General features: G+C 58.7%; 2 protein-coding genes across 3 annotated transcripts in view; both read left to right on the top strand.

Moving 5' to 3' along the window:
• The first annotated feature begins 288 nt into the window (after positions 1 to 288).
• FKBP8 (FKBP prolyl isomerase 8) lies at positions 289 to 5614 on the top strand. 2 transcript variants are annotated; one of them, XM_072357401.1, is made up of 9 exons: positions 289 to 316; positions 604 to 908; positions 1042 to 1211; positions 1340 to 1428; positions 1608 to 1825; positions 1900 to 2072; positions 2166 to 2243; positions 4237 to 4374; positions 4832 to 5614. In XM_072357401.1, the coding sequence occupies exons 2-9, from the start codon at positions 632 to 634 to the stop codon at positions 4916 to 4918; spliced, it is 1230 nt and encodes a 409-aa protein (XP_072213502.1). In that variant the 5' UTR covers positions 289 to 316; positions 604 to 631; the 3' UTR covers positions 4919 to 5614. The 2 variants fall into 2 exon arrangements, with proteins under 2 accessions (XP_072213502.1, XP_072213503.1); XM_072357402.1 differs by lacking the exon at positions 289 to 316 and adding an exon at positions 362 to 383.
• A 536-nt stretch (positions 5615 to 6150) lies between these two features.
• Positions 6151 to 12340, top strand: part of ELL (elongation factor for RNA polymerase II) — a 30985-nt gene continuing 24795 nt past the window's right edge. Inside the window, exon 1 of the mRNA XM_072357648.1 lies at positions 6151 to 6337. Coding sequence (XP_072213749.1) covers positions 6203 to 6337 — 135 coding nt within the window. The 5' untranslated portion in view covers positions 6151 to 6202. The remainder of the gene's footprint in view (positions 6338 to 12340) is intronic.

The raw sequence follows: 12340 nt of genomic DNA, 5'->3' as shown, positions 1-12340 counted from the left end.
GGAGCACGAACCCGGGGCTCTTCTGTGCGATGGCCCGACCGCGCAGGGATTGAGAGGTCCGGGAAACCTCCGGGGACCTCCGGCACCCACAGCCCTTGGAGGCGGTGCACCGAGAGCTACCGGGGTGACGGGCGGCGGGGACACCGGCCCGGCGGGAGTGCCGGAACGGCGGAGCAGGTGCGGTGCGGCGGCCCCTTTAAGTCCGCGGCGCGCCGCGACGATGAGGAACGTTGGCGTCACCCAATGGCCTCGGTGGGGCGGGAGGCAGCGGCCCAATGGGAGCGCGGGGGCGGGGCCAGCGGGCTCGGGTTCGCGGGTAGGTGGGAGCGGCGGGGGGCGCGCGGCGGCCGTTGCTAGGGGAGTCCCGGCGCGTGACGGGGACGGTGACGTGGGGACCCCCGCCGGGCGCGCGCGCGGGGGGAAAGCACGTGGTGGAGAGGGGCGCGGGGCGGTGCTTCCAGGGGCCGGAACCGGTGCTTGGGGCCTCCCCGGTCCGGCCCCGACAGCCCCGGCGGAAGAGCCCTGTGCGCTCCCGAGTCGCTCGGGTGCTGCTGGCGGCCTCGGCGCGGCGTCCGCAGCACCGGCCGTTTCTCTCTCCCGCAGATCGCTACTCTCTCCCTGCTCTGCCACGATGGCTTCCAGCGGAGAGGAGACGAGCAGCGGCTCCCCGGGCCGGGCAGGCAGCGGCACCGAACCGACCAGCCCGGAATCGGCCGCAGCCTGCTCCACTCAGCTGGACAGCACAGAGGATTTCGAGGTTCTGGAGGAGGACGAGGATGATCTGAGCGAGCTGCCACCGCTGGAGGACATGGGACGGGCACGGGGACCACAGCAGGAGGACGCCCAGTCCTCAGAGCAAGGCCAAAGGGAAGCAGCTGAGGACCCCCAGGAGTGGCTCGATGTCTTGGGTGAGAGCAGGGCAGGAGGGCGGCAGGGCATTCCCAAGATGCTTTGACGACCACGGAGGCTGAGGTTGGGTTGGGAGTGAGGTTCTCCCCTTCCCTGCTATGGGCTGACCACCTCTGGCTTCTCTTGGCCCAGGGAGCGGCTTGCTTAAGAAGAAGACGCTCGTGTCAGGTCAAGGGGTGGAGAGCCGCCCCCGCAAAGGCCAGGAGGTGACTGTCCGTCTGAGGGCCACACTGGAGGATGGCACTGTGGTGGAGGAGAACCCCAGCCTCACTTTTACCCTGGGAGACTGCGACGTATTGCAGGTGGGGTTTGGAGGAAGCTGCCCTGATGTGTGCAACTTCACCCTGGGGGGAGACATGGGGTTGGCAATGTCTTTGTTGGAGTCAGGGTTGGTCCGTTTGCTCATCTCCTGCAACATTACTCCCTGTAGGCTCTGGACCTCTGTGTACAGCTTATGGAGATGAGAGAAACTGCTTTGATTACATCAGATGCCAAGTACTGCTATGGTGCACAGGGCAGGTGAGCGTGGAGAGTGTGGAATGGGATAGGGTAGGCCCAAACAGGGCTATGACAGCTATCCCCAGTCCCCACTACCACAGCCTGGGCTCCTGGGAAGCTCCTGTGGCTTTGCTGTCACCTCTGGGATTGGTGGAGTTTGCAGCAGAGCCAGGCCTGAGCACGGCTTTGTGCCACTGCAGGAGCCCTGACATCCCACCCAACGCGCCGCTCACGCTGGAGGTGGAGCTGCTGGAGGTTCAGGATGCACCAGACCTGGAGCTGCTCAGTGGGAAGGAAAAGATAGGCCTGGCCAATCGCAAGCGGGAGCGAGGTAACTTCTACTACCAGCAGGCAGATTATGTGTTGGCTATCAATTCCTATGACATCGCTCTCAAAGTCATCGGCTCCAGTTCCAAAGGTACCCCATTCTGCTGTAAGCGAGGGCTGCCTGTGTTTCCTTCCTGTTGTAACTCACCTCTGGGGTCTTTGCAGTTGATTTCACCCCGGATGAGGAGGCTGAGCTGCTGGATGTGAAGGTGAAATGTCTCAACAACCTGGCAGCCTCTCAGCTTAAACTGGACCATTATGAGGCGGCCCTGAAGTCCTGTAACCTTGTTCTGGAGCATCAGCCAGGGAACATCAAGGCTCTATTCCGAAAGGGCAAGGTGAGGTGCTGCCATCCCTGCACTTCATCAGGGCTGGGAAGGCACAGGGACCACACTTCAGTCACCTCCCTCAACCCCCACCTCGTCTTTCAGGTCCTGGCCCAGCAGGGCGAATACAGAGAGGCCATCCCCATCCTAAAGGCAGCTTTGAAGCTGGAGCCTTCAAACAAGGTAGGCTGGGTGTTCTCATGGCTCTGTCCTTGTGGCCGCGTTCCTACAAACCTCAGTGTACCCCATAGCTGTCACCAGTCTCCTTTGTGCAGGGCCAGGGCAGCCATGGGGTGGTGTACCAAGTGCCAGCCCCCGGTGCTGCAATACCTGAACGTGGCTGAGCTCGTGGGTTCCTTATCTCCATGTTGCAAGACTCTCTTTTTGCCCTTTGGCCCTTGTGGTAGCAAGGATCTCTGCCAGCCCATCTCTGCTTCAGCAGCTCTGCCTGCACGGTCTGGCTTCCCTGGTGGCTTGTGCCATTGCTGCGAGGAGCGAGGCAGAGCAAGTCCTTGCCATCTCACTCAGCAGCCTGCAGTGTGATTCATTGGGTGGCCCCAGCAAGCTCAAGCCTCAGTCCAGCGCCCAGGCCGGAGCAATCTCTGGGTCAGGAATTTCCTGTTAGTTAATGATCAGCTGCAGGACTGAAGCCTCAGGGAAGTCAAAAGCCTCAGCAGTGCCAGGAAGTGGCTCCAGCAAAAGCAGGGCTGGGAGCAGCAGGGGAGGTGCTGCCTGCAGTGGGGGCATTGCTCCTTCATTGGCTTCTCACTTTTATCCGCCTCTTTGTGGGCATTTCACCAAAACATCACAGTTCACCTCGTGTTCCCTGGTGCCTGAAGGTCAGGGGCAGCATGGGGCCCTGCAGGTGCTCAATAGCCTTCAGAGCTCCCAGGAACCTTGTGCTCTGAGAGCCCTCATGAGGAAGGGCATATGGGATCTCAAAGTAGCACTTGGGCAGCTTGTAAGAGGTAGGGGAGCAGAACTGGGACTACAGGGATGAGGGATGCTCTTCCTGCTTGTCCTTCATGTCATTGCTGCTGGCAGGGCTGCAGCTCATCAGCCCATCTGGGTGAAGCTTTTAATTGAAAAGGAGCAAAAATCAAAATGCCCAGCAGTGACGTTACCGATGAAACCACAAACAAATTATTGGCCTTTCCAGCTGCTTGCTGGGATTCGCAGGGATGTGGCGGTGCTGTTCCAGACAGCAGCTTTAAACACACATTGGTGAGTCACAGCTACAGCTACTGGTGGTGAAAACAGGCTCAAGAAATGCTCAGCTCCACCTGCCCTTGGATGAGAAAACCTGGTTGTCTGGTGCTGCCGGCACCTCCTCACTGGTGCAGACCATCATGTCCCTTTCTAACCCCTTGGAGGTTCACCTTTATGGAGATGCTGTTTGTTCTACATCAAAGCAGCAAACCCAGCAAGCTGCTGGGCTGTGTTTGCAGGTGCTCAGCTGCTGGTGCCATGGCTTGGCAGTGCCCTGGCTGCTCGTTGTACTGGTGCTTTGGGGCAGCATCAGAGCTGCCTGCAGCACAGCATCCCCAGCAGAGGGCACAGCACAGCTGTGGCACCGGTGTGTCTGTCATTGCCACTGCAGGCTGGGGACGTTTGCCCTCCACCACAGAGCAGGTTCCATGGTGCAGGATGCAGAAGGACGTCCAGGTTTTGCCAAAGTCTGGTTTCAGACCAGGTTTGGTGTAAGCCTGCTTGCCCAGCCTTTTTCCAGATGGAAATGTGGGAGAGCTCTGGCTGGTCTGTCCCTGAGGCAGAAACTTTTCTGCCTCGATTAAAGGGGAAAATCCTGATGCCTGCCATCAGCTTCAGGCTCCTCTCCACACTGTCAGCAGCTGTTCCTTCATGTCACTTCCACAGGAAACAGGCTGCCAGCAAGGAGGAGCTTTGGTAGATGGAAGGGATGGGGCATGCCTAGAGCTCAGAACTGCATCTGTAGGAGAGTTTGGCAGGATCACTCCAGAGGGATGATGAAGGTTCTGAGGGTCCCGAGCAGGCAGGAAGCCATGTGTAGCTCCTCCATGTGGGGCAGCATCAAGCCATCAGCTCCTGCTCCTGTGGGGCCAGGGGGGCCCCAGCCTGCTGTTATCTGCACTGTGGTTCCTATCCCCTCCCCTCTACCCTGTGTTTGATAACCACTATGCTGCACTCTGCTCCCCAGACCATCCATGCCGAGCTCTCAAAGCTGGTGAAGAAGCACGCGGACCAGAAGACAGTGGAGACAGAGATGTACAGGAAGATGCTTGGGAATCCCAGCGCCAGCAGCACCCCGGTGAAGTGCAAGGACAAGCTGACATGGGTAAGGGCTGGTGCTGGCATACAGAGAGGGGTGGCAGAGCTTTGGGGTCACCCCTGGGGTGGGCTCTGCAAGGGGATGCGTCCCATAGGGCCAGTGTGGTGCTGCTCCTGGGCAGGGGGCTGCGGCAGTGAACCACCCCAGGCTGAGGGCCAGGAAATTGCTGATAGCAGTGGTGCTGCTGCCTCTCTGCCTGGCGATGGCAGCTGGAGGCTCTGGACTTTGCTCTCAGCTGGCTGTGCAGGTGGAAAGCGCTGTCAGCTGGGCAGCACATGCTGTCCCCTCATACGTGCCGGCCACGCACCGGGCAGAGCCGACACAGCACTTGCCTTTTTGGGCTGTGTTATCTCAGATGCGTGTCGGGAGCCGTGCTCTGCCCCACGGCCCTGTGCCAGCAGGCAGGGCTGCATGTCCCAGCTGAGGGGCATCCCGTCCCATTGCCAATTTCTCTCCTTTTCAGTCCATCCCCTGGAAGTGGCTCTTCGGTGCGACGGCCATCGCTCTTGGTGGGGTGGCCTTATCTGTTGTCATCGCAGCAAGGAACTGAGGACCAGCGGTGGGGAGCCCGGCGCTGGGATGTGCCTCACTCCTGCCTGGGGTGTCCGTGGGGCTCCGCTCCCCTCCTCTTTCCCTGTGGACTCACAGATGCTCCCTTGGCAGGAGGTACCACATCCCCCTTACCCTGACCATCACCCAGCACCCCCACACCTCGTCCTGTTGGGGACAGAGCCGCAGGTAAAGCAGAGACCCCGCAGCCCTGAATGCATCAGGGGCAGCCTGAGCTCCTGCGAGTGCTGCACGCAGTGACTGTCCCCAGCAGCGTGTCCCGGGGAAGGACACAGCAAACCCTGGCACTGCTGTGCTGCTGGAGGAAGCTGGCTGGATGTGAGCCCTGTCTAAGGGACATGGGGTGCTTGGGGCACGTGCAATGAGATTCCCTCCGAGCTGGGGGGCTGTCAGGGAGCCCCAGCTCTGCCCTCCTGCTCCCCCCTCAGAGCGTGCAATGCCCACAGAAAGCCAAAGAACCCCATTGGAGCAAAGGACACGCAGAGAAGCGCCGTAGCCACGTCCTGGCTGATACTGGAGGTCTGGCCTTGCGGGGTCCCCCCTTCTGCCCTGCAGCTCCCCCCAGCCACGGGCCCACAGCCGCCAGCCCCGCTCTCAGCTCTGCTCCCAGGGGGCTGTATGCACTGTCCCCCCACCCCGAACCAACTGTGAACTCCCAATAAAGGACAATTCGTGCACGGCTGGGCCTTGTTCTTCCCAGCACGGGATGCAACAGGGGCTGGGGAGCAGCAGAGGGGAACGTGCTTGGATGGGGGGAGTCACACACGTGGGGATAAAACCAACTCCAGTGTTGCCCGTGGGGGGGGGGGGGGCTCCCCCTGCCCTTAGTGGGAGGGGTCCTGCTACCTCCAGGCCGTACCCAGGGGCAGATGGGGAAGGGCAGCGTGTCGGGCCGCTCGGGGCGTTATACCAGCAGGAGGGTGGGAGGGAGGGGGGGGGTTTCCCCACCAGCCCCCAGGCACCGTCCGCAGCCCCCGAGTCCCCCTGCGGTCTCCCCAAACCACCCTTCCCGCCATGCCCCGCGGTCTTTCTATTTGCATATCCCCACCCCCTCCCTTTTGTCACCCAATCCGCCGCTGCGCCCCGTGGAGCTCGACCAATGAGAGCGCGCTCTGCCCACCTCCTTGCCCCAGCAACAGGCTCTACGGGTGGGCGGGGCCATCGGAGCTCCGCCTTCCTGACGTCTCATGAATAATGCATAAGGGGGGCGTGGCGGTGGCGGAGGCCCCGGCGGCCCAGGCGCGGAGGGGGAGACGGTCCCAAGATGGCGGCGCTGCAGGCGGAGCGCGGGTACGGGCTGTCCTGCGGCCGGCTGGGCCGCGGCACCCGCATCTCCGTCTTCCACGTGAAGCTGACGGAGAGCGCCCTGCGAGCCTTCGAGAGCTACCAGGCGTGTAAGGTGAGGGGCTGGGGGCACGGCCACGGCACGAGGCCTTGGGGCCGGAGCCCCGCGGTGGGGTTGTGTGTGGGGGGGGTGGTTCTGTGGAACCCGGACGGGGGGAGGCTCGGTTCGGTTCGGCTCCGTGTGGGGCCGGGTCTCATTGCGGGGCCGGTCGAGGTTTTCGTGGCTTGAAGGCCGTGGGGTGGGGGGGGCTGGCTGTGCCCTTCGGTTACACCTCGGATCGGGGGGGGGTCCTGGTTCCCCCTGCGGGCGGTGTTGGGCTGTGGGGTATCCCCGTGTCCCCTCCCGGCGGTGGGGGGGGGGGATTCCTCACCTCCGGGAGCCCCGCGGGGGTCGGGAGGCGCCGTGTGTCCCCTGGGGGTGCCCGGGGGAAAGGGGGGGGTGCGAGGGCTGAGCTGTCGGTTCCCCCCCCTATAAATGACCGTGAGGTGACGGGGGGGGGGGGGCGGCGGCGTCCCTCCTCCTCGGGGACCGTGCAGCCGCTTCCCCTCCCCCCAGCTACGTGACACCGGGCAGCGCAGGTCCCCATCCCCCCGTGTCTATGGGAGCTGTGGGGTCCTTCTCCTACTTCGTGTCTTGGGGGTCCCCCGCCGCCCCCCGGCTCGGGCTGGGGCCGCATATCGCCGTTCTGCGCTGTCTCTGCTGCACTCTCTCCCCAACCCCCCTCCATCACCCCATCCCGGTCCCAGCGCTGTCCTCTCATCCTCTCGCGTTCTTTTCCCCCCCCCCTTTTCCCTGCGTCTCAGTGCCGTCTTTCACCTTCCCTCCAGCCGGAACCCACCGCTCTGCCAGCTCTGTAGGATAAACCATATGTTGTCACAACACTATTTTTAATGTCGGGTGTGGGTTACATCACAGCCCCGCGTTGGGCAACCATCCGTGCGAGGACGGACGTAATTACTGTTCCAAAGGCTTTATCAACTCGTCTTTTAATGAGCTCTTATCGGCCTTATGAGAAGGCAGCGGCGGCAGAAGGGGCCGTGGATAGGCTGAGGGTTTCGATTGGTTTTTCTCTTGAAAAATAAATACTTCTATACGTTCTAAAGGAAAGAAATGAGGCCTGTGGATCTGGAAGGTCTTTTTCTTTGGGGGGGGAAGGGTGAGTAGGAAGGCTCCGGGCAGCTGCACTCAGTATTTTGGGAAGCTATTCTGGGTCTCGGCGCCGTGAATAGTGGTGTTTATTTTCCAAACGCTGTTTGGTGGCCATCGGCCACTAATGAACTTTGCTTCCTTCCCCGTCACCCAAAGGAGCAACAGCAGCAGCAGCCGGAGCTGCCGAGCAGGGAGGGACGGCAGCGCTGTTTGTGCAGTGAATAACGCAGCAATTAGTGGCCCTGAGCGCACGCACTGCCTCGGCCTGGTGAGTTTCCCCACGGATGGGGCAGCGGTGTTGGCACACCCGGGGTGGCTGTTTTGTTTGCAGCTCTCTGGGCTGTGATTTCATGCTGGTCAATGGAAGGAATTTGCTTGGAGTTGTGCGTGGTTTGAAGCACGGTGCATCCCGTGATGGTGGTGCTGCAGCCTGCGCTGCTCAGGTGCTCCTGCAGCTCCTTGGGTGCAGCCTGACCTGCTCCTGCAGCAGGATGGCGTGTCGATGTGATGTCCAGGGACTCGGCTTCGTTTGGTTGAGTTGTTCTTGGCCTAAGGGTGATGCGTTGGGGCAGTGTGAGCCCAAAGTGATCGCCCCGTTGGATCTGCTCCTTTGGGCTGGTGTGGAAGGCAGTGGGATGATGGAGAGTGGTGCTGGTCCCTTTTGGCTGCTGGGATCTACTTGGTTTCTGTCCCTGGGCTGCAGTGTGGGGTGCTGTGCTTGAATGGAAGGAGCAGAACCTGCGTCACCTACTCACACCTCCCAGAAGTCTCTGCCTGCTGAGCTCTGCAGCTGAAGGCTGAGCATTGGTAACGTGGCCCGAGCCAGTTACTGTGTGCTGGTGAGATGGAGCCGGCCTTGTCCTGCAGCCTAAAACAACGCTCAGCTCTCCAAGGAATGCGTTCTGCATTGGCTCGCCTGCGTTAGCCAAGCTAACACAGCCCAGGCTCTGCTAGGCCTCCCCATGTGGCTTCTGTCCCCTCCGCTCTGCCAGGCCAAGCAGCTGGGGTCTGCTGAGCCCCTGCCCTGCTTTCCCCCTGCAGCCTTTACTTTGGGTCTCATCCCTCTCGCTCCATGTGGTTTGGACAGCTGTGGTGTTACCCCTCAGCACACAGCACTCATCCTTTGCTTTTTGCCCCCAGCTTCTTTCAGTTCTGGGTGGGCAGATTTGGGTTGAGCTCCACACAAGGACCTGTGTGCTGCATGTGGTCAGTGTGTGCCATCACAGCCATCGGTGCTGGGGCCGTGCAAAGCTGGATGACTATTCCTGGAACTTCCCCGGTGGGAATTTCCCATATTTATCAGAAAATGGCTGTGGTTTTAGGAGCAGCACTCACACCGTGGGCTGATACAAAGGGCCGTGCTCTCCCCGCTATACACTGCTGTGATGGCAGCTGCTCCGTATTGCTGCTGGCTGGGTCCTGGTGAGCTTTAGCAGGTGCACAGATACTCAGTGGGGCTGAGCTGACCCCAGTTCTGCCCCACGCTCTGAACCCGGCACTGTTGGATCTGCTGCTGGGGCTCCCCATGTCCGCTTCCTTCCCCACAGGATGGTGCGGCAGAAGCTGTTTCCCAAAGGGTGAAGCAGATCTTTTGCAGCCTCTGGTGCTGAAATAACTCCTCCAGAGCCGGGATTTGGGTTCAGGCTGTTGTGCTTAAAGCCCGAACTACAAAAAGAAGGGTCTGTAGGGCAATGCATCGCTGTGCTGTTGCAGGTGTCAGGCACAGAGCGCTGCTCCTTCTGAATCAGAGCTCATGGAGTTATCTCAGGGCTTTCAGCATCATCCCTCCTCTCCCATAACCTGTTTTTTCCTGTCTTATTAACTCACCGATGCTGTCGTCCGTCAGAATTGAAGCTGTTACGACATCGGGAACATGAGACGGTGACATGAGCGAGTGAATCAGCCCGGAGGAGGCTGGGGAAGGAAGCTGTGCTGCAGCTCAGCCATCAGCAGAAATGGGCCGGGACGTGCCGAGCTCAGCATTGACCCACAGCTCCCAGCTGAGGGATGGGATGGGAGACGCTTCACATGGTTCCCAAGGAATGTTTTGGCCCGTGGTGGTTTCCTTTCAATTATTCAGGGCAGCTTTTTCCTCTCGACCATAACAGCGTTTAGATCTGCTCAAATTACAGATTCATCTCTATAGTTTTTTCAAATTGCACGGGGAAAGAACCGTCTGTAATTTACATCCAACGTGACGTACAGTTGCTATGGGATTCAGTGGCAAATTATAAAGCCATTATACTGGGCTTTTTTATGCCAGTGGCAGCAGGCTGCAGCACTCCTTCTAATTGGTGACGTGCCAAAGGGAAATAGGAACTTTGGGGCAGAATCCTTGGAGCTGAGAGTGCGTTTTTCCCCCCTTTTTTGGGGTCACGTTCTGGTTTTCCTCACCTTACAAGGCTGGAATTAATCACAGAGCTTCAGTTTGGCCTTTAGGTAACTTTCTGCTTTCTAACAATTCCCAGGGGGAGCAAACTTGCTGTCGATCCCCTCTGGTTCCTATGAAGGTGTTTTTCTTTAAGGCATGTAACAGGAGCATTTTGGCACTGGGATCAATGGATCCAGCAGCTGGGCTGGGTGGTTGTGTGGATTGCCCAGCAAGACTCAACCTGTGCTCCATTTCAGCTCGCTTTCTTGCTGCTTTCAGACCGAATTGAAGCAGGTGGGAATGCAGGCTGTTGTTTCTATGGAAGCTGTTGTGTTGTCTCACCTGTACAAGGCCCTGTGCTGAGATGTGAGCTCAGATGGGGCTGAGGCCGTGCGGGTGCTGCTGGGCTGTGGGGCAGCACGGAGTGCTCTGTCCTGTTCCGTGGATTGTGTCAGAGCTGCTTGGCACGGCTCGGGGCTGTTGAAATCACTCCCTTTGCACCGTGCTGTCTGCTGGGGGAAGGTGAATCGAGGGGGGGTTTGCTTGGAAGAGCATTGAGGTCTCAGTGCTGAACGGACATGTGAGCTCCTAAACACATACACAGTCAGCTCAGCGCTGTGTGTAACTTAAGAACGTGAACTTGCAAAGCATCTCCAAATCCCCGGTGTTTGTGCGTGTTGAAAAATGGGAAGAGGCAGCCTGCATGCGTCACTGCCCTGCTCGTTTGTGCCAGCTAATCCACGGGAGGAGAACACAGTTTTTGGCTGACGGGGTGGTTTTGCTGCTCGTGCACAATGGAGTGCGTTGGGATGGGGTGGGTGCACGGCTGCTGTGTGACACAAGGGGTGAGCTGGGTTCTCTGTGAGCAATGGGGGTGAGTGCTGCTTCTGGAGGAGCCTTGGTGTGAAGTGAACTTCTTTTTCCAGTGAAATGAAGTACCTGATGATGTGGGCTATGCTGATATTCCATACAGAGGCATTGCCAGCGCTGTGCTCCTGCGGTGCCGCGTCTGACCTAGATGCATTATCCAGGAAAGGAGCTTGGATTTGCTGATAAGAAGAGTTTTCTGTAGTAGCTCAGGCATTGCTTAGAAACCTCCAGTGGACGCAAAGGCAACTCCTGCCTTCCATGGTAACCCAGCCCTGCCTTCTGACTTTATTTTCTCAACACCTGCAATGCTGAAGGGCCTGAGAGCCCCTGTGCAGCACCCTGCGCTGTGCATTGTGCCCGCCTCCCTGCCCTGCTCTGGCCAGAAGGCAGTCTGGAAAAGCACAGCTCCGTGCACTTGGTCCCTCCTTTCTTTACATTGGACCGGTGCCTCTTTAATTTAAAGAAACCGGCATTTGTTTAACTCAAAAAGAGGTCACCATGTGCTGCTGTGCTGCGAGGCCGGTGCCGTTAACCCTCCTTGGTTTGCTTTATGCTTGGGAGAACGCTTCTCCTGGGGCTCCCCTGGAAACTCGGGCCTCCCCATTTGGTCCCTTGGTGCCACCAGCACCAGAAGAAGCACATTTATCCAGGTATGTTCCTTCCAAGCCCAGCAAACAGGCTGGAAGAAACACCGCTTGGTCCGTGTCATTGTGCCCAAAGGATCCATATATTTCTAAAACCAGAGTGTGAAAGACTCTTTAATTTAATCTTTCTTCTCTATCCTTACTCACCGAGGGCCCGTTCTGCGATGGGCTGCGATCGATACGTGACGTGCCAGTTGTGGTTATTTGAATCATGTTTCCACATTGCAGTGTCTAGACTGGCTGTTTGTGTGTGCTGTGCTCTACCTCTCCAGCTCCGGCGCTGATTTCAGTTGTTTTTGGCTCCTGGTTTCTATGAGAAAGTGAAGTGTGCCGTGCTGCTGTCTTCTATGGCTCTTACAAAGAGGGCAATGCGGGATCTGATAGAATATACTTGGCTTCATAAGCTCTGTGCTGCTGCTTTCTCCTTGGAGAACCCCCATGGATGCGCCGGGCTGTGCCACACAGTGACCACAGAGCGATGCTTGCAGGTGCATCTCTGTGGTTCCTCTGCAGGAAAACTGTGCAGTGAGCAACAAAACCTGCAATAAATGCTCCCTGTAGGAATGAAAAACCTGCTAATCCACATAGATTGGGGCGTTTGGGGGGATGGAAGCAGCCTGTAACAGATTGCAGTGACTGTGGTTTGCATTGAGCTGTGTGTGCAGGTGTTTGGGTTGTGGTCCTGAGCCTTACAGCTCCGTGTGACGCCCGAGGCTGAGCTGGGCTGTGTGTATTTGCTTCAGAAAGCAGAGCTCCTGGTGTACAGTGACGTGAGTTACGGATAGATGGGTGAAAGAAATCATGTTCACAGCTTGTAATTAACTGCTGCAGCTCGCTGCCTTGAAATGTCAAAGGCTTAAGTGCCTCTGAACCAGGAACAGCGGCCATGCAGCATGCAGAGCACAGGGCCGTGCTTATGGCTGCTCCGTGCATCCCTGTGTCCTCAACAAGCCAGCCCTGCAGCCCCAGCCCTGCTGTTCCGTGGCACGTAGGGTTCAGGGTTTGGGATGAGGGAGTTGGGAA

The sequence above is a fragment of the Excalfactoria chinensis genome, chromosome 26, assembly GCF_039878825.1.
Source record: "Excalfactoria chinensis isolate bCotChi1 chromosome 26, bCotChi1.hap2, whole genome shotgun sequence".
Classification (NCBI taxonomy): Eukaryota; Metazoa; Chordata; class Aves; order Galliformes; family Phasianidae; genus Excalfactoria; species Excalfactoria chinensis.
Note: the sequence above shows the minus strand (reverse complement) of the source record. Positions and strands in the feature narration are given on the sequence as shown.

What these genes read in the sequence shown, in the direction of transcription:
- FKBP8 (XM_072357401.1), top strand. Translation starts at nt 632, where the DNA reads ATGGCTTCCAGCGGAGAGGAGACGAGCAGCGGCTCCCCGGGCCGGGCA. An exon ending in CTCTATTCCGAAAGGGCAAG is followed by an intron (nt 2,073 to 2,165) that starts GTGAGGTGCTGC and finishes CTCGTCTTTCAG; the next exon opens with GTCCTGGCCCAGCAGGGCGA. An exon ending in GCAAGGACAAGCTGACATGG is followed by an intron (nt 4,375 to 4,831) that starts GTAAGGGCTGGT and finishes TCTCCTTTTCAG; the next exon opens with TCCATCCCCTGGAAGTGGCT.